The sequence below is a fragment of the Micromonas commoda genome, chromosome 15 (genome assembly GCF_000090985.2).
Source record: "Micromonas commoda chromosome 15, complete sequence".
Classification (NCBI taxonomy): domain Eukaryota; kingdom Viridiplantae; phylum Chlorophyta; class Mamiellophyceae; order Mamiellales; family Mamiellaceae; genus Micromonas; species Micromonas commoda.
This window is the reverse complement of record NC_013052.1, coordinates 712,518-739,136: the sequence shown is the minus strand read 5'-3', so window position 1 is coordinate 739,136 and position 26,619 is coordinate 712,518. Positions and strand designations below refer to the sequence as shown.

The window sequence follows — 26,619 nt, the reverse complement described above, 5'->3', positions numbered from 1 at the left end:
CCCTAAACCCTAAACCCTAAACCCTAAACCCTAAACCCTAAACCCTAAACCCTAAACCCTAAACCCTAAACCCTAAACCCTAAACCCTAAACCCTAAACCCTAAACCCTAAACCCTAAACCCTAAACCCTAAACCCTAAACCCTAACACCATCACCGGGTCGCGGTACATGGTTCGCGTGATGGGGCACAAGAGCACCTCGGGCTCTGCGTCCACATCTGCGTCGGGGGCGTCGGGCAGGTCGCCCCGTGCGCTCGCGGAACGCCGGGTTCGCACACCTTGGGTGGCGTTTCCGGATGCTGGCTCCGGTGCGGCGGACGTCTTGCGCCGCTTGGAGGGCGCCATCGCACGAAAGTCCGGGTTTGCCCCTGGCTGCGCGCTCTACTTTGTGACGAAATTGCACTGAACTAAATCCGTGAGGTGCGTGGCAGATCTGCCAACTCAACGTGATGTCGATGGTGTTATCTACAACTCCAACGCGCAAGGATGGCCGCTCTCGCGCCGAAAGTCGGGGCGTTCGCGCGCCCGGCGCAAGCGCCCCGGTCGCGCAAGCACGCCGCTTCGAGACGTATCGGTCGCCCCGCGTCCAGCGTCTCACCCATCGCGGCCGCTCCCGGTTGGCTATCCGAGACGAAGTTATCCGCGGAATCGGTGCCTGATTCCGTCTCGACAGACGCACCCCTGCGCGTGCTCGTGGCCGGTGGCGGGCTGGGAGGACTGTTCGCGGCGATTTGCCTGCGCAATGCGGGCGCGGACGTCGCCGTCATCGAACGCACGGCCACATACCGCCCATTCGGTGGGCCTATCCAGCTGGCGTCGAACGGCGTGAGCACCATCAAGGCGACGTCTGAGTCCTTGTTTCGCCGAGTGCACGAGGTGGCCCGACCTTTCTGGCGAACAACCTCCGGGATCCGCGATGGGCTGAAGGGCAACTGGATGTTCACATTCGGCGCCATCACCGAGCTGCCGGACGAGCGAGACCTCCCTTTCTCCATCTGCGTCGACCGGAGCGACCTTCAAGATGTTTTGTTGGAGGAAATCGGGGACGCGGGGATCGTGAACATGGGATCGGCGGTTGCCAAGTACGAGAACCGAAGAGACGGGAACGGCGTCGACGTGACTTTAGAAGACGGTCAAGTCATCACCGCGGATGTTCTAGTCGGTGCAGACGGGATCTGGTCAAAGGTGCGCGCGCAGATGTTCGGCGAGCCCAGCGGCGTGAAAGGCGCGGGATCCACTGCGAGTTTCACAGGGTATAAGTTGTATTCCGGTTTGCCGCTGTTCAAGCCGTACTACTACGAGGACGTCGGGTACAGCGCATTCATCGGCCCGGACCATTATTTCGTGACGTGCCCTGACCGCGCCGGGCGCGTGCAGTGGTACGGGTTCATCAAAGCCACGCAGCCAAACACACCCGATAAGGAGAACCCCGCGGCCTTCCTCGAGGAAACCTTGAAAGGGTGGGCGCCTGAGGTACTGGAGCTGATCCGTGCCACCGACCCAAACGAGATTGAGCAGCGGGATTTGTGGGACCGATTCCCGAGCGTGACCAAATCATGGGCGGACGGAAACGTGACGCTACTCGGCGATTCGTGCCACGCGACGATGCCCAACATCGGCCAGGGTGCGGGATTGGCTTTCGAGGATGGTTACGAGCTTGCCAAGATTCTGGAAAAGGTTAAGAATCGTTCCGAGGTTCCGTCAGCTCTGGATTCGTTTTACAAGAAGCGCATCTTGCGCACCGCCGCCGTGCAAGGACTCGGGCGCATGAACTCGGAGGCTATTAAGATCCTAACACCGCTTTTACCTATTCGACCACTGGTGGAGTACTTTATCGGCCCATTCTTGCCGCTGGTGTTCCGCACGCAGTTTGGGTATTGTTACTCGTTCTGCCCGCAGAAGATGGACGCGGGAGAGGCGCGCGCGCTCGCGGACGACATGCGCGCTCGGCACAAGAAAGAGGCGGAGGCGGCGTGGGCCGAGGCGGAGGGGCGGGGCATACAGTTGACAGGAGTCGAGAACAAACACGAAAACCCGGCGCTTGAGGTGATCGCGAACTAGCTAGTCTTATAGCGGTGAGCGAGGGTGCATGATGGAGGTGCATATTGTATTACAGCTCGTCTTATTCAGTAGTTAGCCCAGACCCGGGTGGTTGCGAAGCCAAGGGATCTCGCCGTGGTCGAACTCGGCGAATTCCTCCTTGGAGACGGCGCTCGTCTTCAACCCCTTCTCTTTCATCGCAGCCGCCGCGGCCTTTGCTGCGTTGTTCTCCCTCTGTTTCAGCGCATACACGACGTCGTCCCTCGGTACATTCAGCGACACTCGCTGAGCGCTTCGCTTCCTACCCGGGTCCGCGAGCAACAGGCGAATGGACGCGAGTCGGCACGCGATCGCCGCCGCTGCGCCCGCGGGGGGCAAGGGCTCGTCAAACTGCCTGCAGAGTTGCTCGTGTGTGCGCATGACGTTCGTGATGCACGCGTCGCTGAGACCACTCCGGCGAAGCTCCATGACGAGAGCAGCCAGGAAAATACGCTCGTGCCGAGAAGCCGCCTCCAGCAGATGCATGTGTGGCGTCTGGAACATCTCCCGTTGCGCCGCCTGGATATCTTTGATGTCCACCGCATTGGAACGCTTTTTCTCCGGCCTCGTGACGTTTCTCGCGCCGAAGAAATCCGCGTCCATGGCACCCTGTCCGTTGTGCATGTTCTCTTTCTCTCGCTCGAGCTCCTTCTCCTGCTTCCTGACTCTCGCCTCTGCGAGCTCAGCTCCACGTCTGCACAGCTCGAGGACTCGTCTCGCGTCTCCTGATACCGCGGCAACCTTCCTGCTCGCCAGCTGGACCGCGGTATCCTCGAAGGGAGAGTTGATGAGACCCGGTCCACCCGTGTTGTGAAGCCGGCCCTTGACAATCTGCATCAGCTGGTCCGCAGAGTATGGCTGGAACGAAACTCGGTTGCTTCCAAGGCGCGATAGAATCTTCGGAAGCAGACGCTCGGGTAGGTCGAGGGTGTTGGCGATGCCGAGAATCACCAGTCGCGCGGCGCGGTGCGTTGGCCAATCGAACAGGTTGTACAGCAACTGTTGCGTGCGGGTCACGAGCAGGTCCATCTCGTCGATCACCAGCACAGTGACGCGCCCGTCGCTGCCCCTGCCCTCCTTGAATCGCCGATCCAAGACGTCGTTTGCAACCTGCGGCGACAGGCGCTCGCCCATGAGTTCCTCCGCGATCGCCGAGTACGCGTGCTTGGGTGTCTGTAAACGGAGACCGTTGAGTTCCACGTGATTAAACCTGGGCAGCGATCCGTCCCTGGATTTCTTGCGAAGCGTTCGAATCACTTCGCGCACCGTCGCCGTCTTGCCCGTGCCTGGAACACCCGAGATGTACAGACACCTGCCCAGACACTGCGCACCAGCGTTGATGGACTGCTCCACAAAGTCAACAATTTTCTTGCGTTCGATGTCGCGGCACGGAAGAGTGCCGGGGGAGTGCGCCAGCGACAGTGCCTGCCTCGCGCGGCCCAGCGCTGTGGTCGGGACCGGTTTGTCGATTCGCGGCACTGCGACGGCTCCGAGACCCATGACGCCCCCGTATTCACCCGCCGCCGCGGCTGCCTCCCGACGCGACGCGGCGATGTGCCGGCTGATGACTCTTCCTCGAGCCCGGCTCCCGAGGGATACGCCGATGGCTCCGCTCCCTTTCCCCTTGCCTCGGGCGCCCTTCTTGGACGACGGTTTCTTGGACCCCTTCGACCCGCCCCAGTCGTCGATGTCGGCGTCGCTGTCCTCTCCGTCGAGGTCTTCATCCTCGTCATCTTCGTCAACCAGCGTGAGTCCCCCGTGGAAGAAGTTCCTCCCACCGGGCAGGTCGTCGTCGGATAGATCGTCGTCGTCCCACTCGGTCCTTCGCTTGAACCTGTGGAAGTGCTGATCGTACGTGTACTCGCACAGAAACACGTCATCCCCCGCAGCCTCCGCCGCGACGAGTGCCGGGTCTTTGTTCGACTCCTTGTCATGGGGCTCGACGACCCCGGTTGAGGGCTCCTCGCCGCGGTCCCTCGCAGCCTTTGCCTCTCGTGCCTTTCTCCTAGCAGTCGCCGCGGCCTCGTTGGCGAGTCGAGTCGCGTCCCTGTACTGCTGCGGCAACAGCACCGCAGCTTTGCGAAGGAGAGAGTCGACGCAGTTCTCGTCGGTGTTGTTGGTGAGGAAGACCTCGCGGCGGCTGTGGTGCGCCTGGCGGCCCGTGTGCGTCTCCTCGGGAGTGGCGAACCACCTCCCCACGAACATGAACTTCCCATTGGCCTCCTGCCAGATGCACTCGATACGGCACAGGTGCAAGTTACCAGAGAGGAATTCGGTGTGCGCCATTCGCCTGCCGTTCTCAGCCGGAGCGGCGACTCCAGTCGCAGACGACAGGCACTTGGGGCAGTACCACTCACCCTCCGGAACTTCTTCCAGCGGCGGATGCAGGCATCGCATGTGCCAGCCCCGAAGACAAGCGTCACACTCAAGCATGACGTCGTCCTCATCACCGCACTCGCCGCACGCTCCACAGGGCTCCAGCTCGTCGTCGTCCAAATCTCTCGTCTTGTCACCGATGACATACGCACAATCTCCGCGGTTGAACACTTCGCCGTCCACCTTGACCTGCTCGTAGTACCTCCGCGCAGCCATGCTCTTCGCCGTGGGTCTTTTAGCCTTGGTGCCTTTCTTGTCGTGGGCACCACCCATCGCGGCGTCCTTCTCACCCTTGCCGGACTTCTTCTTGAGCCCCTTCTTCTTTCCAGCCTTATCCAGCTCGGAGGATTTGTCCTTGCGCTTAGAGACCTTCCCAGCCTTGCCCTCCTTCTCCTTCTTCCGTTTGACCTTCTTCCCGCCCTCGCCCTCCGTCGTGGTTGGCACCCCACTCGGATCTAGCGGGGAGTCGTCCCTCGAGGGCTCTTCCTTTGGCGCGCCGCCTCGAGCTCCAAGAACCAGCGCGGCGAGGGCCTTTTTCCTTTCTTTCTTTTCCCGCTTGTCGCGCTTCTTGTCTTCCTTGCTCTTCTTCTTCTTCTTCTTGTTGAGCCCCTCGCCGTCACCGTCCGCCCCGCCATCATCGTCTGGCCTATCTCGCTTTTTCCTCACTCCGTCCGCATCCTCCCGCGCGAACACCTTGGGTGGCGCCTTCTGGCCCGCATCGCCCCTCCTGCGCAGCCCGTACGCTCCCGCCATCGTGATCGACGGCAGCACCGCGCGGAATCCGACTCCGGCGCTCTGTGTCCTTCCTTCTGAGACTCTCGCGTTCGAATACTTCGTCGTGTTTCAAAGATCGCAGCTCGCTCTCAAAAAATTGTTTCAAAAAAACGGGCGCGCCGAGCTGTCGTCCGATCCGAGAGATGGCGGACGCCGCCAAGCCCAAGATGGATTTTCGGACGATGTTCTTCTTCGCTATGACCTTGTCGTTGTGTCTGAACACCGTCGTGTGCTTCATCGGCTCCCTCGGTCTGCCTTTCGTCAAGGCCTTCACTTTGGTCACCTACAGGGCCGCGCTGATGTCGGCATCAGTCGCCTTCCTCTACAGGATCGCGTACAGCCTCAAGCCCCCAGCGAGCATGATGAGCATCGCCGGGTGGCGTGCTTCCCTGGCACCCGTCCTGAACAGCAACGGTGCCCATTACGTGATTTACAGTATCGTCTTTGCGATGGGCCGGCCGGTTCCCACGGTGCTGTTCCCCCTCACGATCTGCGGCGGGTACCAGCTGCTGACAATCGCGAACAAGCACTTCCCTGCGACGCTGAAGCGAGTCCGCGGCGACCGGTTATTCGCCCTCGCGCAGCAGGAAATGCACAAGATGATGGCGATGTGCGCCACCATGGAGTGCTCCATGCTCCCGCTGCTTATCATGGAGTTGTTCACCCCGGCCAGGAGCGTGACGAGGGTGTTCATGTACGTCAACTACCTCAGGCGGAGGTATGCGTGTAAAGACGACACAGTCTTCCGTATCAAGTACACCTACGGTAATGCTGGTCAGTTTCACCAGCAGGTGTGGGGAATGCTGGACCAGAGGACGTCGCCCATCTTGAGAAGAGTGCCTGGGATTGACAAGGTGCTCGGGCCTTTGAAGAGGTGGTTCACCCAAGGCGCCGCGCCGATGAAGACACAATAAATTTGTAATATGACACGCAGGTGAAAACCGCTACTACTCATCCACCTTCTCATCACCTGGGCCCGCTCGGTCTTTCGCACGCACCGAGCTCCTCCTGAGCCTTCTGAAAACCAGGAAACATGGCAAAGTTCGGAGTGATCCCTTGCCTGTCGATGTCGTTCAGTCCCGGCGTGACGTATTTGCCCACGGTGAGCACCAAACCAGAGCCGTCAGATAGTTCGTACACGCTCTGAATCAGACCCTTGCCGTACGTCTTACTGCCAGCCACCGTCGCCCTGCAGTTATCCTTCAGCGCGCCGGTGAGAATTTCAGACGCCGACGCCGACCTTCCGTTCACCAACACGACGAGGGGTTCCGTCGCGGGAGCGGTCGCCGACGCGGACGGAATGGACTTGAGCTTCGTCGCCGGGGAGTTGGCGTCGAGAGAGGACTTGCCAAAGAAACCTCCGTTCTCGTTCTTTGCGGCAGTCTGACCCACCGTCGTGTTGTAGTCGGTATCCCCCTTGACACCGCCAGCAACCACCCTGCCCTCCGTGTACGCGACGTTCACCCCGGACGGCAGAAACAGCCGCGCAATCTCCACTCCGGCCTGCACCAAACCACCCGGATTATCCCTGAGGTCCAGCATGAACGACGTCGCGCCCTGCGACCGGAGCGATTCAATCGCCTTCGCGACGTTGGGTTCCGCCAGAGCGTTGAACTCCTTCAGCCGTATGTACCCCACGTTACCTCCCTCCAGTCTCGAAGCCACCGGGTTGACGGCGTTGCTGCTACGGCGCAAGGTGACGTCGCGCGTCGGTCCCGCGCCGGGTTCCCCCGCGTCGCTTCGGATGGTGACTTTCACATCCGGGCCGGGAGAAGCCTGGATGAGACTCACAGCCTGGAACGCGCTCTTGTTCCTCACCTCGACCCCGTCCACCGCCACCACCTCATCTCCCTGTTTCACCCCAGCCTTGGCGGCGGGGGAGTCGAGGACAAGTCCCAACACCCTGAGCCTGGTGGAATCGTCCGGATCCTCCGCCACGTTCATGCCCACGCCGCTGATGTCGTACTTGAGCAACGGCGCAAAGTCGGAGGGTTCGACGAACCTCGAGAACGGGTCTCCCAACGTTCGCAGGATGCTTCTGATCGTATCGTACGCCTCGTCCCTATCAGCGGGCGGAGACCTGACGAAGTCCTCGCGAAGTTTGGCCCACGCGGCGCGATCGAACCCATCGACGGAACGCGCCGGGAGGAAGTTATCGTCAACAACTTTCCACACCTCCTCGACGATCTGGAGGTCCGTCAGCTCCTCCGAGGCGGTCGAGTTGACGGCGTCGGCCTTCTTCTCCTTCTCTGCAGCCGACTCGAATGCATTGGACGCGCGTTCGTCGATGTCCTCATCTGCGTGTGCGGCGGGGACGCCCAAGGGGACAGCCTCTAACAGGGTGGAGGTCACCACGGGAGCGCCCAACAGGATTGCAGCCGCAGCCGCGGTTGACACGATGACCTTGCCCGCGGCGCCGCGAAGCATCGCGAGCGGGTCCTTATCACCGGAAGATCCTCCGTCAGTGGTACTAGGACCAGCGCCGGTCGCACTGTCGCCGACGCTGGCTTTGGCGCGCGTCGTCAAGCGGCCCCGGGGGGTCACCGCTGTTCGAACCTTCAGCAGGCCTCGTCGGACGCATCGTCCCGAGGTGTGGACGACGAGGGGTTTGTGCGCGGCGGCGCCGGCGAAGGGGGGCAATCCCATCGCTGATGTACGAGTCTTCGGCGGCGGCCTGTGACCCGGTTGATGAACAGGGATCGCACGCGCGTGCCGGAGTGATGGCAGCCTCGCGCTGGCTCTGCTACTAGGTTTACTGGATAACCGATTCCAGCGTGGCGATAGTTTTCGTGGGGCAAGGGACCCGAGCCCACTCCTCTGCACGCTCCCACTGACGGAATGATTCGAAAGACCGTCACCGCATTGTGCTTCATCGCATGCGTTGTCTTGCAGTAAGTGGTCCATCCCGTCTCTCTGAATCCTCACATCTCGCTCCCCTCACCTCCCTCCGGTTGCGTTGTTACTCAATTCGTGTTTCCATCCGCAGGGTGCCCCTGATGAGTTTGGGCGGCGACGATGTGAGGCCGTTCACGCCCGTTGCCGCGGTTGCTTCGCAGTTTGTGCTCAGCGCGAAGCGGGGAGATGACCCGGGGGACGCGGCGAGGGTGTTGATGTACCCTGGAGAGCTCGCGCGAGGGCTCTGGCAACGCGCAGTCTGCGCCACATCCAAATCCTCTCCCTCGGACCGATGCGACAAGCCCTGGCCTCCCCCGTGGAAGGATTCGGTGGACACCGACGAGCTCAAAACGTACTTCCGGAGGGTCTCAAAGGTGTTCGGAAGTAAGATCACGCATGTTATCGCCGGAAGCTTCTTTTCCGTGGGAGCTGCGCTCTTGGCGTTGGTCCGAGGCGACACCGCTACCCTTGGACTGTTCTCTTGTGTGATGATCGGGTATCCCATAATGACGACGAGGGGCACCGGGGTGCAGCCGCTGTGGGGGCTCGTGCCTTTCTTAGCGCTGGCGTACATGACCACGAGTATAACGTCTCAGAGACAGGCGGCCGCGGCGAGGAGGAGGGCGAAGCTCAGGGCGAAGGAGGGAAAAGCGCCTTCAGTTGCGACCGCGGGCGACGGCGAAGCCAAGAAGGAGCGCTAAGGTTCGCGTCGAATAACAAAGAGTCTTCGAGCTAGAACAAGGGCCCGCGCAGGTCTCGGGACCACGTGTGATGGTTGGGAAACACGTGATCCTTGTCCTTCGGGGCCAGCATGGGGAAGAACTTTCGCCTCGCGTCGGGCAAATCGCTCGACGCTCGAATCGCGGCGACTGCGTTTTGCACCACGCCCACCACCGGATCCCTCAGCAGCATCACCAGGTTGACCCTCGCCGCCTCGCACACGGGCATCTTCGCATCCCTCTCCAGCGCGATGGCCTGCAAACACCCCGACGCCTGTAATCGCACGTCCGCGTCCGTGTTCCTCAGAAGCGGCGCCATCGCCTTCACCGCGCCCGCCACCAAACACTGCGTCCTCCCGATTTCAACCTGGCACAGGTTCTTCAGCGCGCGAGCCGCCTGCGTTCTGAGCTCCGAGCTCATCCTCGCCTCCTCCCTGTCCAGCACGCGGAGCAGCGCTTTGGGTAAGCGCGCCTCCAGACCCGCGTGCACGCCCTCGTCGGTCAGCGTGCACCCTCCGAGCGTCTCGCACGCGCTCGTCTTGGCGCTCGTTGGCGTTAAATCGTAGTCCAACAGCTTGACAATCTTCTCAAACACGCTCCCGTCCGCAGCCTCGAGCACGTGCCTCGCGCCGTCGTGCGCGGACGAGAACGCCGCGAGGAAGGAACACGCGGCGCCCCTCACATCGGGGTTCCTGTCCTTGAGCATCTTCATGGCCGTCGCGGTCACCGCGTCGGCGGCGATGAGACTGGTCCTCCCGTCGCGAGAGGTGGCAAGCGACGCCATCACCTCGCACGCGATCCTCCTCACGTCGTCGGAGTCGTCCGTTATGTGCACCACGAGAGGTGCGGCGACGTTCGTTCCGATCGCCTCAGCCTTGGACTCCTGATTGGTGAGCACGCCGAGGAGGTAGCGCAGAGCGGTGGCCCGCTTCTCCGGGGTCAGATCCTCCTTGGGCAGGCTCACGAGCTCCACGAGCTTGTGCACGTGCCGACGACCGAACGCGATCGCAATCTCATCCTTTACGACGTCTCCGTGGAAGGGTTCGGAGAGATCGGGGTGGCGCTCCTGCAGCGCCTGCCCATCGTAGAACCTCGTCGCGTGGCTCTGGTTCTGCGTCCGCGACATTGTTTGGGAATTGCCGCTTTTGGCACAAGAGGATCCGCTGGCACAAGACGAGACTCGCGAGCCTGCTTCGGGTTCAGGAACACCCGGGGTGAGCTACCGGCCGAGCGCGACTGGTCTAAGCGCGGGAAGACGCGTCGAAGCTTACGACGTGTCGGCCTCCGCGCGCGCGTGCCTGTGGACGCCTGTGGCGAGGGTTCCTGGAAAAATTTGTTTCGTCCCGATCCGAGCAGCCGAGCTCCTGTCTGCCTGTCTGCCTGTCACAACCCCGCGTTGAAAGATATTTTAGCACTCGGCGGAGCGCCCTCCTCCAGGAGATGGCACCGACGCCGACGTACGATTTCGTAGTCGTCGGGGGTTTCCATGCCCCCGATGACCACGCCAAGTCGCATCCCATCGCCGCTGCGAACGCATCCTTCCTCAACGAGCAGGACTCGGAGCGCCTCACGGCGTCGGTAACATCGGCGCTGAAATCCGCCGGTGGCGGACGCAATCTGGTGCGCAGGATCGACGGGAGAAACGCGGACGACAGGAGTTTGCTCGCCGATGTACTTGAGGCAGCGGTCAGGGAGGGCGGGAGAGATGGAGACGTTAAGCCGAAAGGCGCTAGGGCGGTGGTTCTCGTGGGTTTCGGCGCGGGAGGCGGTGCCCAATGCGACGAGTTCCTGAGCGACGAGCGCTTGAAATCTTGTGCCAGGCATTTCGCCGCGAGAGGAGGGGTGGTGCTGATACAGGGCCGCGGTGGGGCGATAGATCTGATATCGCGTCACTGGTTCCAAAAGACGTGGACGTCTGGTTTGAAGCGCGGCGCGGAGCGGTCGTGGAGATACAACTCCGACAGCGCGTGGGGCGGTGGATACTTTGCGAGATTCTCGGACGCCGCGTCGGCGCAGGGTGAACCCTCGCTTCGCAAAGAGGTCCGATTCGGGGTGGTTTACGAGGTGGAGAGGGTGAAGCCCGTTGACGCGATGTACCTATCGGTCCCTCATAAGGATGAGGAGGACGAAGAGGACGAAGGAGACGAGAAGCTGGTGATTGGGTACAGGAACGGCGGCGTGACGCTCGGGGCAACTTGCGCGGTTGCCTTTGGCGCATTTGGCGGCGGCCACGTTGGATGTATCGGTGCCGGCGAAGACCATCAGGAGACAACAATGCGGGTCATTCAGGGTCTGTGCGAGGCGGCGCCAGGGGTGGGCACGCCCGATGCACTGAAACGGCTCAAGAAATCCGGCATGAAAGGGTTCGACCTGCGCGAGGTTGCCATCGGAGGAGGAGGGCAGGTCACAGTGGAGCCGTCCATGACGAAGTTCGCCGTGTTCGCGGTGTTCGCTGCCGTCGTGTCCATCATGGTGGTCGTGTACCTCGCGATGCTTGTCATCAGATCCAACATGTAGACTACGTTTATGTCTTTAATCGATCCGTTTGATTGAGAAAAAATTGCGTCTGCCTAATAGTACTTGTTCAACACGAAGCGCTCACCCACTAGTTGGCGGCCTTCGCGCTCGTCGCCTCGTCCACCAGGTACACAAGTCCGCGGAAGTTCACGTCGGAGTGGTTGGACAGGCTCATCTCGCACGTACGGGACGTGGAGTAACCGTCGGAGCACCCCTTAGGCAGGTCGAGGTAGGACAGCGAGCTGCCCGTGAGCTCAGGGAAGCGCATGCCACGATCGCCCGCCATGCCGCAGCACGGGATACCGGACGGGGACACCTCCTTTGCGCACATCCCCGCGATCTTGGCGAACGTGTTCTCGACGCCGAGCTTCTTGGACGAGCACGGGACGTGGATCGCCACGTGGTCCCTCACCTGCTTCCACTCGAGCTTGTCCACCAGGTGGTTGCTGATGAACTCAGTGGGCTCGTACAGCGCAAACCTGAGCGCCGGGTTGGAGAGCTGCTCCTTGATCTGCGCGAGGCAGGGGGAGGTGTCCACCACGATGGGCAGCTTACCACCCTCCGAAGCCTTCATCAGCGCCTCCTCCAGCTCGCTACCCTTCGACGAGGCCGTGGACTTGAAGCCACGGCTGTTGAAGATCATGCCACAGCACTGCGACTTGAGACCCTCGGGGTACACCACCTCGTAGTTTGCCTTCTTGAGGATGCTCATCATAGCGTCGGGGACGCCTCCGATGGATTCCTCGCCTTTCACCGGACCCATCATGCGCGTCACGCACGAGGGGAGGTAGACAACCTTGCGGGGCAGACCAGCCTCGGTGGTCACGGCTTTGGCGGGCTTGTGGGGCTCCGGGAGCTTGGGCGCGCCGGTGGGCATGTGGGGGTTCCAGACTGGAACAAGGTTGCCGGTCGCCGAGTTGAGCGCGGACGACACCGACTTGAGCACGCCGCTGCCGAGGACACCGTGGAAGGTGCTCACCATGTTCAGGAACGAGGGAACCACGCCGCTGACGGCGCCAAAGTTCTTGGCGAGGAAGTTGGCGCCAGAGTTTGCGGTCCCCTGGTTCTTGAGCTCGCGCTCGCGGATAGACTTGATGAGCTCGCCGGTGTTGATCCCGACGGGGCACTTCACCTGGCACATGCCGTCAGCCGCGCAGGTGCTGTTACCCTCGTACGTGAAGTTGTCGAGGAACTCATCAAGCCTCTTCTGCTCAGCCTGCGTGCGGCTGGGGATGGCCTGCAGACGGGAGATCTCGCGGTAGACAGTGATGCGCTGCCTCGGGGTGAGGCTCAGGTCGCGGCTGGGGCAGTTGCTCTCGCAGAAGCCGCACTCCATGCACATGTCCACGATGGGATCCGCCACGGGCTTGGGCTTGAGGAACTTCTGGTGCGTATCCGGGTCACGGTTGAGGATGACGCCCGGGTTGAGCACGTAGTTGGGGTCGAAGAGCTCCTTGAGCTCCCACATCAGGTCGTAAGCCTTCTTGCCCCACTCCATCTCGACGAAAGGCGCCACGTTGCGTCCAGTGCCGTGCTCAGCCTTGAGCGATCCGCTGTACTTCACCGCGACAATCTCGCACATCTCCTGCATCATCGCGGAGTACTTCTTAACCTCCTCGTCGTTCCTGAAACCCTGGGAGAACACGAGGTGAAGGTTACCCTCGAGCGCGTGGCCCATGCAGGACGCGTCCTCGTAGCCGAACCTCTCGAACATGTCGATGAGGTCCTGGGTCATGTCGCCGAGCTTGTCAACCTCGCAGGCGACGTCCTCGATGAGCACGGAGGTTCCCGCGGACCTCGAGGAGCCGACGAGGGGGATGAGACCCTTGCGCACGTCCCAGTACACCTTGTACACCGCCTCGTCCTTGTTGAACGGGTAGGTGGACTCGCGATCGTTGAGGTACTGCATATCCGCGTTGTCCATGGCGTCGCACACCTCCTTGATGCTGGCGTTGAGCTCCGCGTCAGTGGCGCCGCGGCACTCGATAAGGAGCGCCGCGCCGGTCCTGGGAGCGTCGGCGATGGTGGGCACGAGGCCGATGATCTGCTCGTGACCCTCGCACTGGGTGAGGGACGCGCGATCGAAGAGCTCGACCGCGTCGACCTTGGTCTCCCTCCTGAGCACCGCGGCGGCGCGGCACGCCTCCTTGACATCCTTGAAGACGATGAAAGCGGACGCCTTGTGGGGATGGTCGATCACGGTGTTGTAGGTGGCCTGGGAGACGAAGCCCAGGGTGCCCTCTGATCCGATCATCAGCCTCTTGATGATCTCGATGGGATCGGAGGTGGGGAAGTCTACGAGCGCGTTCATGGAGTACCCGGTGGTGCACTTGATGGCGTGCTTCTTCTTGATGAGCGCGGTGAGCTCCTCGTCAGCCTGCACGCGGCTGGCGAGCGCGACGACGCCGTCGACGAGGCTCTTGTGCGACTTGAGGAACGCCTCGCGGCTCGCCTTGTCGCCGGTATCGAGCACGGTGCCGTCGACAAACACGATCCTCATGTCCTTAAGGGTGTGGTACGTGTTCTGCTTCACGCCGCAGCACATTCCGGACGAGTTGTTGGCGACGACGCCGCCGATCATGCACGAATCGATGGAGGACGGGTCGGGGCCCATCTTATACTGCTCCTTGATGCCGTTCTTCTGCTTGTACTTGGCCAGCAGGCGGTTCACCTCGCCGAGGATCAAACCGGGTTCGACCGTGATCTCTTTTCCCTCGTTCTGCGAGTCGTGGTGGAGCGCGTGGGGAGGTCAGCGCGGGTCATCGGAAACGGGTGATGTTTTGGGAGATAAAATAGCCGAAGGGATCGATCGCGCCGGTTTTGGCCACCTCGAGACGTCCACTCACCCTGATCTCGTAGTTGCGGAAGTTCTTGCCCGTGTGCGACAGCTTGAGCAGGATGGAATCGGTCACCGCCTGGCCCGAGAGCGAGGTCCCCGCGGCCCTGAACGTGACGGGGGTTTGGTGCTTCGAGGCGACCGGCAGGATGCGCTTCACCTCATCCTCGTCGTGAATCTTTACCACCACCTGGGGCAGGAGGCGGTAGAACGACGCGTCGGTGCCGTACGCGAAGGTCTTGACCGGGTCAGTGTACATCCGCTCCACGGGAACGATCGCGGAGGCATCTTTCTTGAACGCGGTGTACCTGCCGTCGTCGATCCTGCCGCCGTCCACGTTGCTGTACTTGGTCACCACCTGGTCCGGGACGGGATAGACGGTGCCTCCGTGAGGAGCGGGTGATGACGTCGCAGCAGCCGCTGCGGGAACCGCGGCGCTGCGCGCGGCGACCGCGGTGCGTCTCGCGACCGCGGGACGCTGCACCAGCGGTACAGCCGCGCGCAGCGCTAGGGCGATGCTACGCTGACGCCTCATCGTTTGTCGTGCCCACTAGCGCGCTCGCGACGAGTGCCCAGGACGACGTCGTCGGTTCCATCCCCAGCGCGGCACCGTTGCCGAAGGATCCCACGGCTGTGACAAGTGAGTCTGATCCGATGCACTGTCGGATTTCAGCCAATCAGAATCGCGCAAACCTGAATCTTTCCTCGTCATCATCAATTTGACTGCCCTCCCCTTCTTCGATCAGAAACGGTCACTCGATTTTGTCTCCCTGCTTTCCGCGCAGTTTGGGCCCTCGTGCCGAGTTCCCTGGCAGACAGACGGCGAGGACGCGCGGGGGTCGAAGCCGACGCCGAGTCATGGCGACAGATACGAAGCGCCGCCGGATAACCCCTGTGGCGATGGTGTTGCACCTGGACGAGGAGGAGGAGGTTGACGAGGACGCCGAGGAGACGTGGGAGGAGGAAGGCTACGGGGATGACGAAAAACAGCAGTTCGCTGCCGCCGCCGCCGACGACGACCGGGGCGAAGCGCGGAACCGGGAGAGCGTCGCCATCGACGTCGAGGGAAGGGTCGGGGGCGTTTCAGACTGCGGTCTGGATTTCTCGTTTCGATCGTATCCCGAGTCGTTCGACAGGTACGCCGGGCTGTCGTCCCCTGAAGCTCGCGATGTCATCACCGAGGACTGCAGGAAGTGTTTCGTGGGGGAGTCCTTCTGGCTCGCCGCGGGATCCGAGCCGCGGTGCGCGCTGGAGGAGCTGGCCCGTAAGGTGTTCGAACTCCACGTCGCGGGCATAGACGGCACGTGGGACGCCGCCAAATCAGGCGCCGAGTGGTGGGTGCAGGTGAGGCACGAGGACGACGGGCAGAAGGAGGCGGTGTCGTTCCACTGGGACAAGGACGAGGACCTCGTGGACGACTTCGGGGTGAACGTGCACCCGGCGATATCCACCGTGACCTACCTCACGACAAGCGGGGCGCCCACCTTGGTGCTGGACCACGTCCCGCCCATGATGTACGAGGACGTGGAGCAGTTCAGGGGCCCCGTCGGGCAGGGATACCTGTCGTTTCCGAAGCGGGGGAAGCACATCGCCTTCGACGGTCGGCTGTTGCACGGCGCACCCAGGGAGCTGGCCAAGCCTCGGCACGTCGAGAAAGGATACGAGCGCGTGTCGTTTCTGGTGAACATATGGTTGAACTACCGACCTCGCGCCATAGAACCGTTCCCTGAGGAGGAGATTGGGAACCTCGGCCTCCGCGGCTGTTTCCCGGGTACGAGCGCGTCTCCAACCGGTGACCGGCCGGAGGGCGTCGGGGGCGATCGATACCCGTCCACGAGCAGTAGAAACGATCGATTCGGGGACATGCGAGAGTTCAGATACGATTTCGGGGAGACGGGCACGGAGCACACCCTGGTGTTGCCGGTGTCGATCAAGGCGTTGGACTCCGTCACCGACGCGCGGGTGGGCAAAGGTGGGAGTCCCGTCGACTGCGTGCGGCTGCGATTCGCTCGCGGAGCGGAGGCGGCCGTGGTGGAGCAAGAACCCAAGGAACCCAGGCGATCGGGCCGACGTAGCTAGTGATGTCCTTATCATATGGGCACCTCTTAGCATATGGGCACCTCTTAGCAATGTAAAAGAAACAGTCGCAGGAGAAAAACCTGTCAAAGTTGCGCGCCTGGTCATAGCGACACGCGCGGTTGGGTTCCACGGATCGAGGTCAGAGGGCTTCGGTGTGTCTGAGCATCATCATCATGCGATGAAAGGACGACGCGAGTGGACCAGTTAGACAAGTAGTCGCCCCTTTCTCAGGCCGCCGACGCACTCCGCAACCATGGCACCCCCCCCGAGTGATTCAGATTCACCGAACGTGACGCTGCCCGAAGCCCTGACCGGCCTCGAGGGTGACGCCATTGTGTCGTGGAACATAGGTTTGCGCGGTCTGCGGCAGCTCGTCGCGTCAGACCGCGGCGCGGACAAGACGGCCGCCAAGGACCAGCATGGGGTTTCCCGCCAGCTGGGTTACGGCTGCATCGACTCGCTGCTCGACTCGCTGGGCTCAGACGTAGATGTCGTGGCGCTTCAGGAGTGCAAGCTGACGAGCCGCAGCGATCTATCGCCTGAAATCGCGTGTCCGAGTGGGTGGGACAGCTATCACGCGGTATGCGGAGACGCCTCGGGTGGTGCCATCCCGACGACGAGCAGGGGTAGATCCAAGACTGGGTACGCAGGTGTGGCGACCTACGTTCGAATCGGCAAGCGGGTGGTCGCGGCAGAGGAAGGGGTCACTGGCGCGCTGACTCCGCCCGAACGAATCGCCCGCGGCGATGCAGTGGGTCACTACGGTCGGATGAGCGAGGCGTTCGACCGCGCGCGCATGCTCGAGCTCGACTCCGAGGGCCGATGCGTCCTGGTAGACCTCGGTGCCTTTGTGCTCTTCAACGTTTACGTACCGTCTCTGTCATCCGACGACGAGGACCGAGAGAGGTTCAAACTCGACTTTCTTGTCGCGGTGGAGATCAGGTACAGGGCTTTGTTGGATGCGGGACGCAGGGTCGTGTTGTGCGGGGACTGGAACGTGTCGTACGGTGTCATAGACAGCGCAGTCGCCATCGAGGAAAGGTTGATGGATGAGGCGCTGTGTGAGCGGAACCAGTCCCGGCAGTGGCTGCGTCGGCAGGTTTCCGGGGGCGAAGGGGCGAAGGGGGCGGAACGCGATCCGCTCGTGGATGTATTCAGGCGCGATTACCCCGCGGCGAGAGGCGCGTACACGTGTTGGAACGTGTCTGCCGGTGCCCAGCTCACAAACTATGGCAGCCGGATCGATTACTTCCTGTGCGACGAGGTGACTGCGGCGTCAGTCGCGAGATGCGGCATCGCTCCCAAGCACGAGGGATCGGACCACGCGCCGGTTTTCATCATCGTCCGACGAGGTTCGGATTGTAGCTTGAAGGATACGGGAAATGAGGGAAATGCCGTCAATCCGCTCGCCAGCAGCGCGTGTGTGGCCGCCGCGGGGAGGCAGGCGAGGCTGACGGATTCATTCTTCAAAGCCGGTGCGGGTGCACCAAATGACATATGGGGTTCAGCAGAGACGGTGGGGGGGGGGGTACACGCGATGGCGAACGCAAACGGAGGCGATCGAGGCTGTCTGGCTCGTTCTCAGCCTGCGCTGGCTGGTGTGAAACGCAAACACGGAGGTGGTGGAGCGGGCGGAGCGGCGTCAATAAAGTCTTTCTTTGGACCCAAGGATGTGGGAAAGAAACCAACCTCAGCAGCCTCTGCTGATGATACCAATCCGCCTCCCGACGTGCCAATCGATTTGGGGACGCGTGATGTACCAGCTCAGGAACTGACTCCGGCGCCCACTGCATCAATCGAGACGGTCGCGGCGTGGAAAGCGATACAGAAGAGAATGGCGCCGCCGAAATGCCGGGGGCATGGACTTCCATGCAAGGTGCGAACGGTGAAGGAAGGGGCGAACAAGGGTAGGGGATTCTTTTGCTGCCCGAAGCCGAAGGGTATGAAAGGAGACAAGAACGCGGACTGCGGTTTCTTCCAGTGGGAGAAGGTTTATCGTAAGTGAGAAGACATTTGCCCAACTCGGGACGGGGCGCCGACAAATTCTGTCGATAGAACATATGACGTAGAACGTAGCCAACGAATGAATACAACACGCGGGACGAATACAAGCACTTGCACGCCATCGTCACATCACTCGGCGCTCCACTCCCCAACCTTCTTCATGCCCTCCTCGCGCCTCCTCCGCCGCTCCAACTTCTTCTGCGCCGCAATTTCCTTTTCCAGCTCCCGCTCCTTGGCCATTTCTGCCCTGAACACCTCAGTCGCCCGTCTCTTCAGCTCCGCCTCGTGAAATTGTCGCATCTCCGCGCGCCACTGCGCGGGGGATACGAGCCCCCGAAGCTCCTCGGGCACCTCGCTGGCGTCCCTCGCGCGCTGCCTCACCCCCGTCAGCCCGCGCCGGCGAACGTGAGTCTCCTCCGCGCCGCCAGCTGTGCCGTCGCGACCTCCCTGATTCGTACCCGCCGATCGTGCCCCTCCCCGCTTTCTCGACCTGAACTCACCGTTGCTGTCGTGTCCATCGTGCATCAACGATCCGTACCGTCTCTGCCTGCGCGTGGTGTCCGGCGAGGCCAGCAAGATGATGTCGTACAGCACCTGTCCGAGGATGCCGAGGAAGAACACGAACCACTCCCAGGCGGTGCGATTCCTCGGCGTCGAGGGGGCGGGGGGCGAGTCGGGGGCGCCCCGTCGTAACCTATCAGATCCGTCAGAGTCCGTTTCCCTGCCCCCTTTCCGCCCCGTGTCATCCCCGGTCGCCTCATCTCCGGCACTCGACCCCGAAGGGGCGCCCTCGTTGTTATGATGCGCCCCCGGACGATCGCGGTCGCCATCGGACGCATCGAACCCCGGGTCGGACGGCCGCACATCGCCGTCGCTTTCGGTGGCATCCACAACCTTCGGCTCCGGCTCCTCCGGGCGGATTTCCGAACCCTCGCCCTCACCACCCATCGTGTTCCTCACACTGGTCTCGATCCGAGAAAAACGATTTCTAAAAGCTTGGGGAATCTTTTCGCCCGAGACCACTTCACACGACGGAGGAGCACGTGCGAATGCACTCGGTAGCTCAAGCGCCCTCTGCGCGCTCGATAGTAACGCGCGGGTCCACTCACGTGTCCTCGCGGACGCGCAGGTTCTCTCGGCTCTTCTCGGCAGGTTCCGAGTCGCTTCGCCGCTGTGCCTCGGTACCCTTTCGCAATTCTCGGGGAAGGATCGTGCCACGGGCAGCCTCGAAGCGCGATGACAAGGAGGTTTGGATCCAGACCACCAATGTGCAGGTCCTCCTCGCCGCTCTCGAGTGCGGCCTGAGCACCACCGCGCTGTTTCCTTCCCAGAACGCGGGTCTCGCGGAGGAATGGCGCAAGGTGGGCAGGTTCAGCGCACTGGCGCTCACCGAGGATGGTACGGTGACCGAGGAGGACGGAGACTTCTACCGCGCGGTGGGGATCACCTTGAAGGTCAACGGGCCCGAAGACGTAGACGCCATCGCCAGAATGGCCGGCGTGGAACCTCTGGTGGTGGTGGACTCATCTGCGTGGAGGATCATACCGGCGGAGAACTTGGTGGCCAAGTTTGGCGCCACCGACGAGAGCCGACTGTTTTCGGTTTCCGAGACGGCCAAGGACGCGGAGGCGATGTTCGAGGCGCTGGAGACGGGCGTGGACGGCGTCGTCCTGCGTACCGATGACCCGGCGGAGCCGAGGGAGCTCGCGGCGTACCTGAAGAAACGGGGTATGATTGGCGGCGGGGGAGAAGGACCGGGAAAATTAGAGCTAACCCCGGCGGCGGTGACCCGGGTCGAGACCGTCGGTACGGGCGACAGGGTCTGCGTGGACTGCGCATCCGCGTTCCATCCCGGCGAGGGGCTGCTCGTCGGTTCTTTCGCCACCGGTCTGTTCCTGGTTCACAGCGAGTGCCTGGACGCGGAGGGTTACGTCAACTCCAGACCTTTCCGGGTCAACGCGGGGGCCTTGTGCTCTTACGTCGTGACGCCCGGGGGCAAAACCGCGTACCTGTCCGAGCTCAGGGTTGGAGACGACGTGACGTGCGTGAATCGGGACGGGGAGACGCGCGTCATGACCGTCGGTCGCGTGAAAGTCGAGCAGCGACAGATGGTGCTGGTCGAGGCGGAGTCCCTGGTCGGGGGAGTGCGAACGGGGAAGAGGTTCGCGGCGTTGCTGCAAAACGCAGAGACGGTTCGGCTGGTGACGGCGTCCGGGGAGAAGGAGCGGGTGGTGTCGGTGTCGACCCTGGACGTCGGTGACGTGGTGTTAGTACATCTGCAGGAGGGCGCGAGGCACACGGGGCTGAAGATTGTGGAGGAGGAGTGGTACGAGCAGTAGAGAGCCGCGGTGATGAGGGTTTTTGATCAAATCCGTGATCGACAGCTCAGAAGCTGAGAGCAGCGGAGGGATCTTTCGGTTTCCGCCCCTTATCCCGATCGTACGCCGCTCATAGCTTCGTGCGCTTCGCCTTATCCCACCTGGCGACCCGCGTCTTCGAGTACACGCGCGCTCGAGAAACTCGCGCGCACACGTACTCGTGAATCCAAGGCGAATCGGAGCCCTACCGCCAGGCGGCCTGCCCGAGATCGATCTGAGGTTTGAACGATGGCAGATGGCGACGCGTACGTTTGGGGGGACAACACCTGCCAGGTGCTGGGCCTCACGACGAAAGCGCAAAGCCGCAAGCGCCCATTCCCCGTCGCACTGCTCAACAAGGAACACCCGAGCGGCTACACGCGCCTGCTTCCCAAGTGCCAGATCGTCGTCGCGGGTGGCTTGCACTCGGTCGCCGTCTCCGTCGAGGGCGACATCTACACCTGGGGCACACACGACGAGGGACAGCTCGGTCGAAACGTCCCGAAGGACGACGACGAGGCCCCCGCGGTGCCCGGAAAGGTGACTCTGCCCGCAGAGTGCAAGGGAGCCGAGGTTATCAACGCGGAGGCGACTGATTCGGCCACCTTCGCGCTCTTCGACGACGGCTCTGTTTTCGGTTGCGGGGTGTTCAAGGACGACGGCGAGCTGGGGTTCTCACCGGATAATCCGGGGAGGCAGCACGGCATGGCGCCGGTCGCCGGACCCCGCGCCCCGTCGCACACCGCCCCGATCGAGTCCATGGCTGCGGGTAACGGTCACGTCGTCCTGCTGACGAGCCGGTTCGGACGCGACGGCAAGGCGGCGTCCAAGCCCAAGGTGCTCACCCTCGGCGCCGGCGCGCAGGGTCAGCTCGGCCGCGTGGGCACCAGGATCGGACCCCGCGCGCACTCGCGTACCCTGCTGGCTCCCGCGGCTGTTCGCATGCCTCGCGGCGCGGGTCAGCCCGTCGCCGTGTTCGCGGGAGGGTTCCATACCTTTGTCCTGACGGACCTGGACAAGGTGGTGGCGTTTGGCTTGAACAACTTTGGTCAGCTCGGACTGCCCCCCGACGACTCCATGGCGGTGTTCATCCCCAAAATCGTCCCGTCTCTATCCGGCAAGGGCATCACGGAGCTCGCGTGCGGCGAACACCACACCGTAGCGCTGACCAGGTCCGGTCACGTGCTCACGTTCGGTCGGTACGCCTACGGTCGTCTGGGCAGGCGGACCGAGGAGGAGATGGTCGACGGCGACGCCGCGGATCCGACCCCGACGCGGGTCGCGTTCCCGGCGGGCGCCGCGTCCGTTTGTTCCGTGGCTGCGGGGTCGACGACGTCGGGTGCGATTGACGAGCGGGGAGTGCTGTACATGTGGGGTTGCGGCGAGGGCCACATGCTCGGTCGCGGCGACGACGAGGACGACGTCTTCGCACCCGAGGAGGTGCCCGTTAAGGAGGGGTACAAGCACTGGCAGGGACAGAGGGTCGAGTCTTGCTCGATCAGCGCGCAGCACGTCATGATCCGGGCCACTCCGGGACACGATGGCGCGTGATGACGTATTATTTACGAGTTGATCGCCGTTGAAATCGAGAGCCATCACTTCATTTTATTAGCCGCGGCGGGCTTCCTCGCCACAATCGTGCGGTGCCTCGGCGACGAGCTTCTCGTCTCGACAGTCTCGAAGCCCGCGCGTCGCATCACCTCCTGAACGTCCAGTGCCGCGTACTGTTCGAGGTACGGTTCCGTCGATTTGAAAGCCGTGAACGCGAAAACGTTGTTCGCGATCCTCTGAAACGCGGGGGCGCTCGGGTCCATGTCCATCATGCTCAAGCACCCGCCCGGCTTCAAAACTCTGTATGCCTCTCGGATGACATCCTGCGCCGCGGACGCGGGCAGCTCATGGAAGGTGAGACACGAGCTGACCAGGTCCTGGGAGTCATTCTCAAACGGCAGATTCTCTCCGGCGCCGTGCTGAAACCTCACCTTGCTCCTATCGTATCCGTTCGGGTCCCCGGCCCTGGCGCCGAGCGCATGGTTGGCAACTGCGATGAAGTAGTTGCTCAGGTCAATCCCTACGAACTGCTCCGCGTCCGGAAATGCACCCACGAGCGCCCTGGTGCTAAGACCCGACGAGCACCCCACGTCCACCACCTTTTTCGCCTTCTTCCTCATGTCCGGGTCGATGAAATCCATCGCCTCGGCCTGGGCGCGATGGTATCCCGCCCTTAACTTCTCGTCACCGTCCTTCTCCAAAGTCTTGCCGTCCTCGCTGAACACCGGCGCGTGCACAGCCTTGGCCGCCACCTCCACCTCCAGCGCGGGGTCCCAGCCCAGGTTACCCTCGGGGTACGCGTGGAACGACGTCTTGTAGTATGCGGGCATGTTCTCGACCACCTCCGGATCAGTCGCGTCCTTCAGCGCCTGCTCCCAGTCCGCCGCCGACCTCAGCTGGTTCACTTCAGCCTCCCACTCGATCCCGAGCTCGCCCGCTCGCTTCACCATCTTCTCCTTGGCACCCTTGCTCGCGGCCTCCCAGAGCGGAGGGAACTTGAGGATGGCACCGACGATCTCTGCGGCGACGGATGTTCGGTTCGCCGAGCCCGGAGTGGCGGCTGAGACGCACACCATCGCGCGACGAGATCGAGATCGCCGGTGGCTCCTTCTCACCGAGGAGGAGCGCGTCGCGATCTGCGCGTTGCTGACGTGCGTGGACATCGTGGACCTCGTCGGCGTGTGGTCGAGACGTGCCAGGACGACCTTGGATAGCACTCTAGAGGCCGGGAAGATCCGATATTTCAGCTCTTTTAGGGTATGGGTCGTCAAAGTCACCATTTTATTCTTCGGTCAGCGCGAGCGCCCGGCAGAAGGCCGTCCGGCTGGAAGGGAACTCACCCGAGACGCGAGTTCACTCGCGAAAGATCGAAAGGGTCTTTTCGACTGAACGCCGCTCTTCTCGGGGTAAAGCACCACAGACGGAGGGGTCAGATTCTCGGGGGCACGTAAGCGGGAACGAACATTTTCTGTGCAGCCGTGAAAGGCGGTCCTCGCGTACTCGTAGTTGGGGCAGCATGAGTCAGCCCCCGGGTCCGGGTGCTCCGGGTTCGGCCCAGTCGACGAACCCATTTGCGCCGCAGCCAACACTTCTGCAGCCTACATTCCAACGGGAGGAGACCGCGGCTCCGCAGCAGGCAGCTCCGCCCCAGGGCGGACCCGTGCTCATCTCCCAGCCCGGGGAGGAACGACCCGTGATTGGCAGGGAGGATGGTAGTCCAAGGGTGGCACCTGCCCCGGTCGAGTATCAGGTGACGCACACGCAGTTCGCGCCTCAGCCAATGCCGCATCAGAATGTGTTCTACCCGAGCGTGCCCCACGGCTCGAGCGCGGCGGCGCACTACGGCCACCAGTACGGGCACCACAGGCAGGCGATGAGGGAGGGCGGCGGCTACGTGGTGATGATGCCGGATGGTCGGAGCGTCACGGTGAGCGAGGACAGCGGATCGCTCGAGATGTTGATCACGCGACAGTACTCGCGTGCTCTGCGAATCTTCGCGTTCATTGACATTTTGCTCTGCATCCTGTACACCCTGAGCGGTTACTACTGGGCGATCTTTGCCGTGGTTGGTCCCATCTGCGGATACTACGGTGCCAAGCACTACCACACGGGAAACACGCTGGTCTACTTGACCTTCTGCTTCTTTAATCTAATACTGCGTTGCTCTCTTCTGGTGATGAGCAGGGGCGCCGTAGCTGTTGTCCTCACGGTGTTGATGGTGATAGTCGAGGTTTACATCACGCGCTTAGTTATCATCTTCTACAAGTTGCTCAAATCGCTGAGTGACGAAGATCTCACGCTTCTGCGTGTGCTGGACAACGCGGCGCCAGTACGACCCATGTACTACTAGGCAGTGAGCGAGAGGGGACGGATGATATGAGAGCGGGCGAGTGTCGCGAGCCATTTGTAAGATCAAATCTCAGATTTTGATTGCTCAAAAAGTTTCAGAGCAGCGCGTATCCCTTCCCTGTTTTCCGGGCATTAGCCGGGATGCCGGGATCGTTCTCATCATCCTCGTCCTCAAACGCGCCGTATTCAAAGTACTTGAAGCTCGGGTTCGGTTCGGACCGCGTGCGAGTGTGCCGAGGCGTCGATCGGTCCGACGCGATGGACGAGACCCTCTCCAAAACCTTTTCACCGCCCGATCGCCCCTCGCTCGGTGCATCACTCGCCGAGCTTATTCGCACCTTCCTCTCGCCCGCCTCGTCCGGTGACTGGAGCACCCACTTCACGGGGCTCGCAGCCTCGCGCGGGCGGGGTGGAAGTGTCGGCGACTGAGGCGGAAGTGACGCGCCGGGTGGAGGTATTCGGGGCGACGGCACAGACGGCTCGGATCCCCGCTTGAGCGAATCAACCTCCCCTCGAAGCGTCGATACGGTGTCCACCGCGGCGCTCAGCTGCTCCGTCAGACGCCGGTTGCTCGCCAACGCGTCGGCGAGTTGCGCCTTGAGAGAATCAATCTCCGCCGACTGGTCCACCACGGTCGGCGCGATGGACGGCGTCGCGTCGTCGAAGGAGGTCCATCCCGGAGCGGCGCCGTGGCCGTGGCCTGAAAACATCGCCGGCGGCGTGTTATCAAAATTTGCCCACCCGCCCTCGTCGCCAGCGTCCGAGTTCGGAAACGAGCCCACAACGGAGATGTTTGTCTCCGCCTCATCACCCTCGACGGCGCCGCCCGTCTCCACGAGGCGCTCCGCTCTCCCGGCGAGATCCGCCGCCAACGGCCTTTCGTTCGGTTCAACCCTCAGCAGTTCTGAGATGAGCCGAACCACCCCCGCGCTCCTCCCGTGCCCGCTCGGCAGCGAGTACGACCCGTTCAGTGCCGGCATCTTCGCCTCGGCTCCGAACGGCAGCCTCTGAAAACAGAGCTGGTACAGGAGGCACCCCAAGGCCCAGACATCCGCGGGCTTACCAATCGCGCCCCACCGGAACACGTCCCACATCTCGGGCGCCCTATACGTCGGCGTGGTGTTCTTTCCGACATCCGTCTCCGCCCTCGCCCTTTCCATCGGTGTGTTCATCACCAATTCGCCCACCGCGACGCTGCCAAAGTCGCAGAGCTTCCAGATCCCATCCGGCGCGAGCAGCAGATTCTCGGGTTTCACGTCGCGGTGAATGAGCGGCGGCGTTTGCGAGTGCATGTAACCCACCGCGCTCGAACACGCGGCGAAGGCCTTGAGCACCTCCTCTTCCGTCATTCGCGTCTTCGCTTCGACGTGTGCGTTGATGTGCTGCGCCAGCGACCGCTCGCACAGCTCCATCACGAGCAGGGTCTGCACGAAGCCCCCGTCCGATCGGTGCGCTTCGGCCCTCGAGACATCCCTGGAGAACAGGGTGACGACGTTTGGATGGTCCGAGAGGCGAGCGTGGAGGTCAGCCTCGCGCTCGGCCTCGCTCTGAGCGTCCTGTCTGTCCGCAGGAACCAGCATTTGCTTCATCGCCACCCGCGTACTCGTGCTGAGCTCCCTCGCCTTGTACACCCTCGCCATGCCTCCCTCGGCGAACATCTCCTCCACGAGCCAGTGACGCCCGGCGACCGAGAGGGTTGCCCTGCTCAGGTCGCTGGGTCTGCCGCCCGCGGTGGCGGAACCCTGCTTTGCGCCGCTGGAGAGCCCAACGTCCTTGAGCGCCTTGCGCATGCTGTCGAACATGGCGATTCAACGCGGCACAGACCGAGCTCAGGGACACTCAGAAGTCGTGGTCTCAGATCCCCCCGAAAGGTCCGAGATACCTTTTGGCACAGGGGCGCCCCACCGGGTGTCGCCGTTGGAACGTCTCCGCGGTCGCGGACTCGCGTCTGCCGTGCTTCAACCGAAAGACGCCGCGGAACCCGCTCTTTTAGATCCGGTCACGCGCGCGCACCAGCGCGGGGCCCGCTGCGGTTCGGTCAACAACGCCCCTGATATTCGTTTCGGTCCTGCCAGCCTGCGCCT

The 26,619-nt window shown here is 62.5% G+C and overlaps 17 protein-coding genes across 17 annotated transcripts; 8 read left to right on the top strand and 9 right to left on the bottom strand.

The window, feature by feature from the left end:
* Nucleotides 1-128: 128 nt before the first annotated feature.
* MICPUN_64639 (predicted protein) lies at nucleotides 129-344 on the bottom strand (the record flags this gene model as incomplete). Its single annotated transcript, XM_002506405.1, has 1 exon — nucleotides 129-344. One exon carries the CDS (start codon nucleotides 342-344, stop codon nucleotides 129-131), a length of 216 nt encoding a protein of 71 aa, XP_002506451.1.
* Nucleotides 345-929: 585 nt separating this feature from the next.
* Nucleotides 930-2,100, top strand: MICPUN_50838 (predicted protein). The gene has a single exon (XM_002506586.1). The coding sequence runs from the start codon at nucleotides 1,062-1,064 to the stop codon at nucleotides 2,058-2,060; it is 999 nt and encodes a 332-aa protein (XP_002506632.1). The 5' UTR covers nucleotides 930-1,061; the 3' UTR covers nucleotides 2,061-2,100.
* Nucleotides 2,101-2,132: 32 nt separating this feature from the next.
* Nucleotides 2,133-4,670, bottom strand: MICPUN_88660 (predicted protein; the record flags this gene model as incomplete). The annotated part of the gene is made up of 4 exons (XM_002506404.1): nucleotides 2,133-2,636; nucleotides 2,745-3,639; nucleotides 3,751-4,001; nucleotides 4,149-4,670. 4 exons carry the CDS (start codon nucleotides 4,668-4,670, stop codon nucleotides 2,133-2,135), a joined length of 2,172 nt encoding a protein of 723 aa, XP_002506450.1.
* A 677-nt stretch (nucleotides 4,671-5,347) lies between these two features.
* MICPUN_109602 (predicted protein) lies at nucleotides 5,348-6,181 on the top strand. The gene has a single exon (XM_002506585.1). The coding sequence runs from the start codon at nucleotides 5,372-5,374 to the stop codon at nucleotides 6,140-6,142; it is 771 nt and encodes a 256-aa protein (XP_002506631.1). The 5' UTR covers nucleotides 5,348-5,371; the 3' UTR covers nucleotides 6,143-6,181.
* Nucleotides 6,182-6,191: 10 nt separating this feature from the next.
* On the bottom strand, nucleotides 6,192-7,655 carry MICPUN_88502 (predicted protein; the record flags this gene model as incomplete). The annotated part of the gene is made up of 2 exons (XM_002506403.1): nucleotides 6,192-6,539; nucleotides 6,666-7,655. 2 exons carry the CDS (start codon nucleotides 7,653-7,655, stop codon nucleotides 6,195-6,197), a joined length of 1,335 nt encoding a protein of 444 aa, XP_002506449.1. The 3' UTR covers nucleotides 6,192-6,194.
* Nucleotides 7,656-8,187: 532 nt separating this feature from the next.
* MICPUN_64634 (predicted protein) lies at nucleotides 8,188-8,697 on the bottom strand (the record flags this gene model as incomplete). The annotated part of the gene is made up of 1 exon (XM_002506402.1): nucleotides 8,188-8,697. The coding sequence occupies one exon, from the start codon at nucleotides 8,695-8,697 to the stop codon at nucleotides 8,188-8,190; it is 510 nt and encodes a 169-aa protein (XP_002506448.1).
* Nucleotides 8,698-8,855: 158 nt separating this feature from the next.
* On the bottom strand, nucleotides 8,856-9,968 carry RSP8 (radial spoke protein 8; the record flags this gene model as incomplete). The annotated part of the gene is made up of 1 exon (XM_002506401.1): nucleotides 8,856-9,968. One exon carries the CDS (start codon nucleotides 9,966-9,968, stop codon nucleotides 8,856-8,858), a length of 1,113 nt encoding a protein of 370 aa, XP_002506447.1.
* A 314-nt stretch (nucleotides 9,969-10,282) lies between these two features.
* On the top strand, nucleotides 10,283-11,359 carry MICPUN_64632 (predicted protein; the record flags this gene model as incomplete). Its single annotated transcript, XM_002506584.1, has 1 exon — nucleotides 10,283-11,359. One exon carries the CDS (start codon nucleotides 10,283-10,285, stop codon nucleotides 11,357-11,359), a length of 1,077 nt encoding a protein of 358 aa, XP_002506630.1.
* An 11-nt stretch (nucleotides 11,360-11,370) lies between these two features.
* On the bottom strand, nucleotides 11,371-14,454 carry GDH (glycolate dehydrogenase; the record flags this gene model as incomplete). Its single annotated transcript, XM_002506400.1, has 2 exons — nucleotides 11,371-14,078; nucleotides 14,206-14,454. 2 exons carry the CDS (start codon nucleotides 14,452-14,454, stop codon nucleotides 11,448-11,450), a joined length of 2,880 nt encoding a protein of 959 aa, XP_002506446.1. The 3' UTR covers nucleotides 11,371-11,447.
* Nucleotides 14,455-15,053: 599 nt separating this feature from the next.
* Nucleotides 15,054-16,274, top strand: MICPUN_104464 (predicted protein; the record flags this gene model as incomplete). Its single annotated transcript, XM_002506583.1, has 1 exon — nucleotides 15,054-16,274. The coding sequence occupies one exon, from the start codon at nucleotides 15,054-15,056 to the stop codon at nucleotides 16,272-16,274; it is 1,221 nt and encodes a 406-aa protein (XP_002506629.1).
* A 253-nt stretch (nucleotides 16,275-16,527) lies between these two features.
* On the top strand, nucleotides 16,528-18,279 carry MICPUN_104463 (predicted protein; the record flags this gene model as incomplete). Its single annotated transcript, XM_002506582.1, has 1 exon — nucleotides 16,528-18,279. One exon carries the CDS (start codon nucleotides 16,528-16,530, stop codon nucleotides 18,277-18,279), a length of 1,752 nt encoding a protein of 583 aa, XP_002506628.1.
* A 128-nt stretch (nucleotides 18,280-18,407) lies between these two features.
* MICPUN_64628 (predicted protein) lies at nucleotides 18,408-19,226 on the bottom strand (the record flags this gene model as incomplete). Its single annotated transcript, XM_002506399.1, has 1 exon — nucleotides 18,408-19,226. One exon carries the CDS (start codon nucleotides 19,224-19,226, stop codon nucleotides 18,408-18,410), a length of 819 nt encoding a protein of 272 aa, XP_002506445.1.
* A 278-nt stretch (nucleotides 19,227-19,504) lies between these two features.
* MICPUN_68969 (predicted protein) lies at nucleotides 19,505-20,617 on the top strand (the record flags this gene model as incomplete). The annotated part of the gene is made up of 1 exon (XM_002506581.1): nucleotides 19,505-20,617. A coding segment is annotated over one exon (1,113 nt), but the record flags the coding sequence as incomplete, so codon positions are not given.
* A 267-nt stretch (nucleotides 20,618-20,884) lies between these two features.
* MICPUN_64626 (predicted protein) lies at nucleotides 20,885-22,154 on the top strand (the record flags this gene model as incomplete). The annotated part of the gene is made up of 2 exons (XM_002506580.1): nucleotides 20,885-22,092; nucleotides 22,145-22,154. The coding sequence occupies 2 exons, from the start codon at nucleotides 20,885-20,887 to the stop codon at nucleotides 22,152-22,154; spliced, it is 1,218 nt and encodes a 405-aa protein (XP_002506626.1).
* Nucleotides 22,155-22,230: 76 nt separating this feature from the next.
* Nucleotides 22,231-23,262, bottom strand: MICPUN_88657 (predicted protein; the record flags this gene model as incomplete). The annotated part of the gene is made up of 1 exon (XM_002506398.1): nucleotides 22,231-23,262. The coding sequence occupies one exon, from the start codon at nucleotides 23,260-23,262 to the stop codon at nucleotides 22,231-22,233; it is 1,032 nt and encodes a 343-aa protein (XP_002506444.1).
* Nucleotides 23,263-23,702: 440 nt separating this feature from the next.
* On the top strand, nucleotides 23,703-24,536 carry MICPUN_104460 (predicted protein; the record flags this gene model as incomplete). The annotated part of the gene is made up of 1 exon (XM_002506579.1): nucleotides 23,703-24,536. The coding sequence occupies one exon, from the start codon at nucleotides 23,703-23,705 to the stop codon at nucleotides 24,534-24,536; it is 834 nt and encodes a 277-aa protein (XP_002506625.1).
* An 871-nt stretch (nucleotides 24,537-25,407) lies between these two features.
* MICPUN_88696 (predicted protein) lies at nucleotides 25,408-26,325 on the bottom strand (the record flags this gene model as incomplete). Its single annotated transcript, XM_002506397.1, has 1 exon — nucleotides 25,408-26,325. A coding segment is annotated over one exon (918 nt), but the record flags the coding sequence as incomplete, so codon positions are not given.
* Between the last annotated feature and the right edge of the window lie 294 nt (nucleotides 26,326-26,619).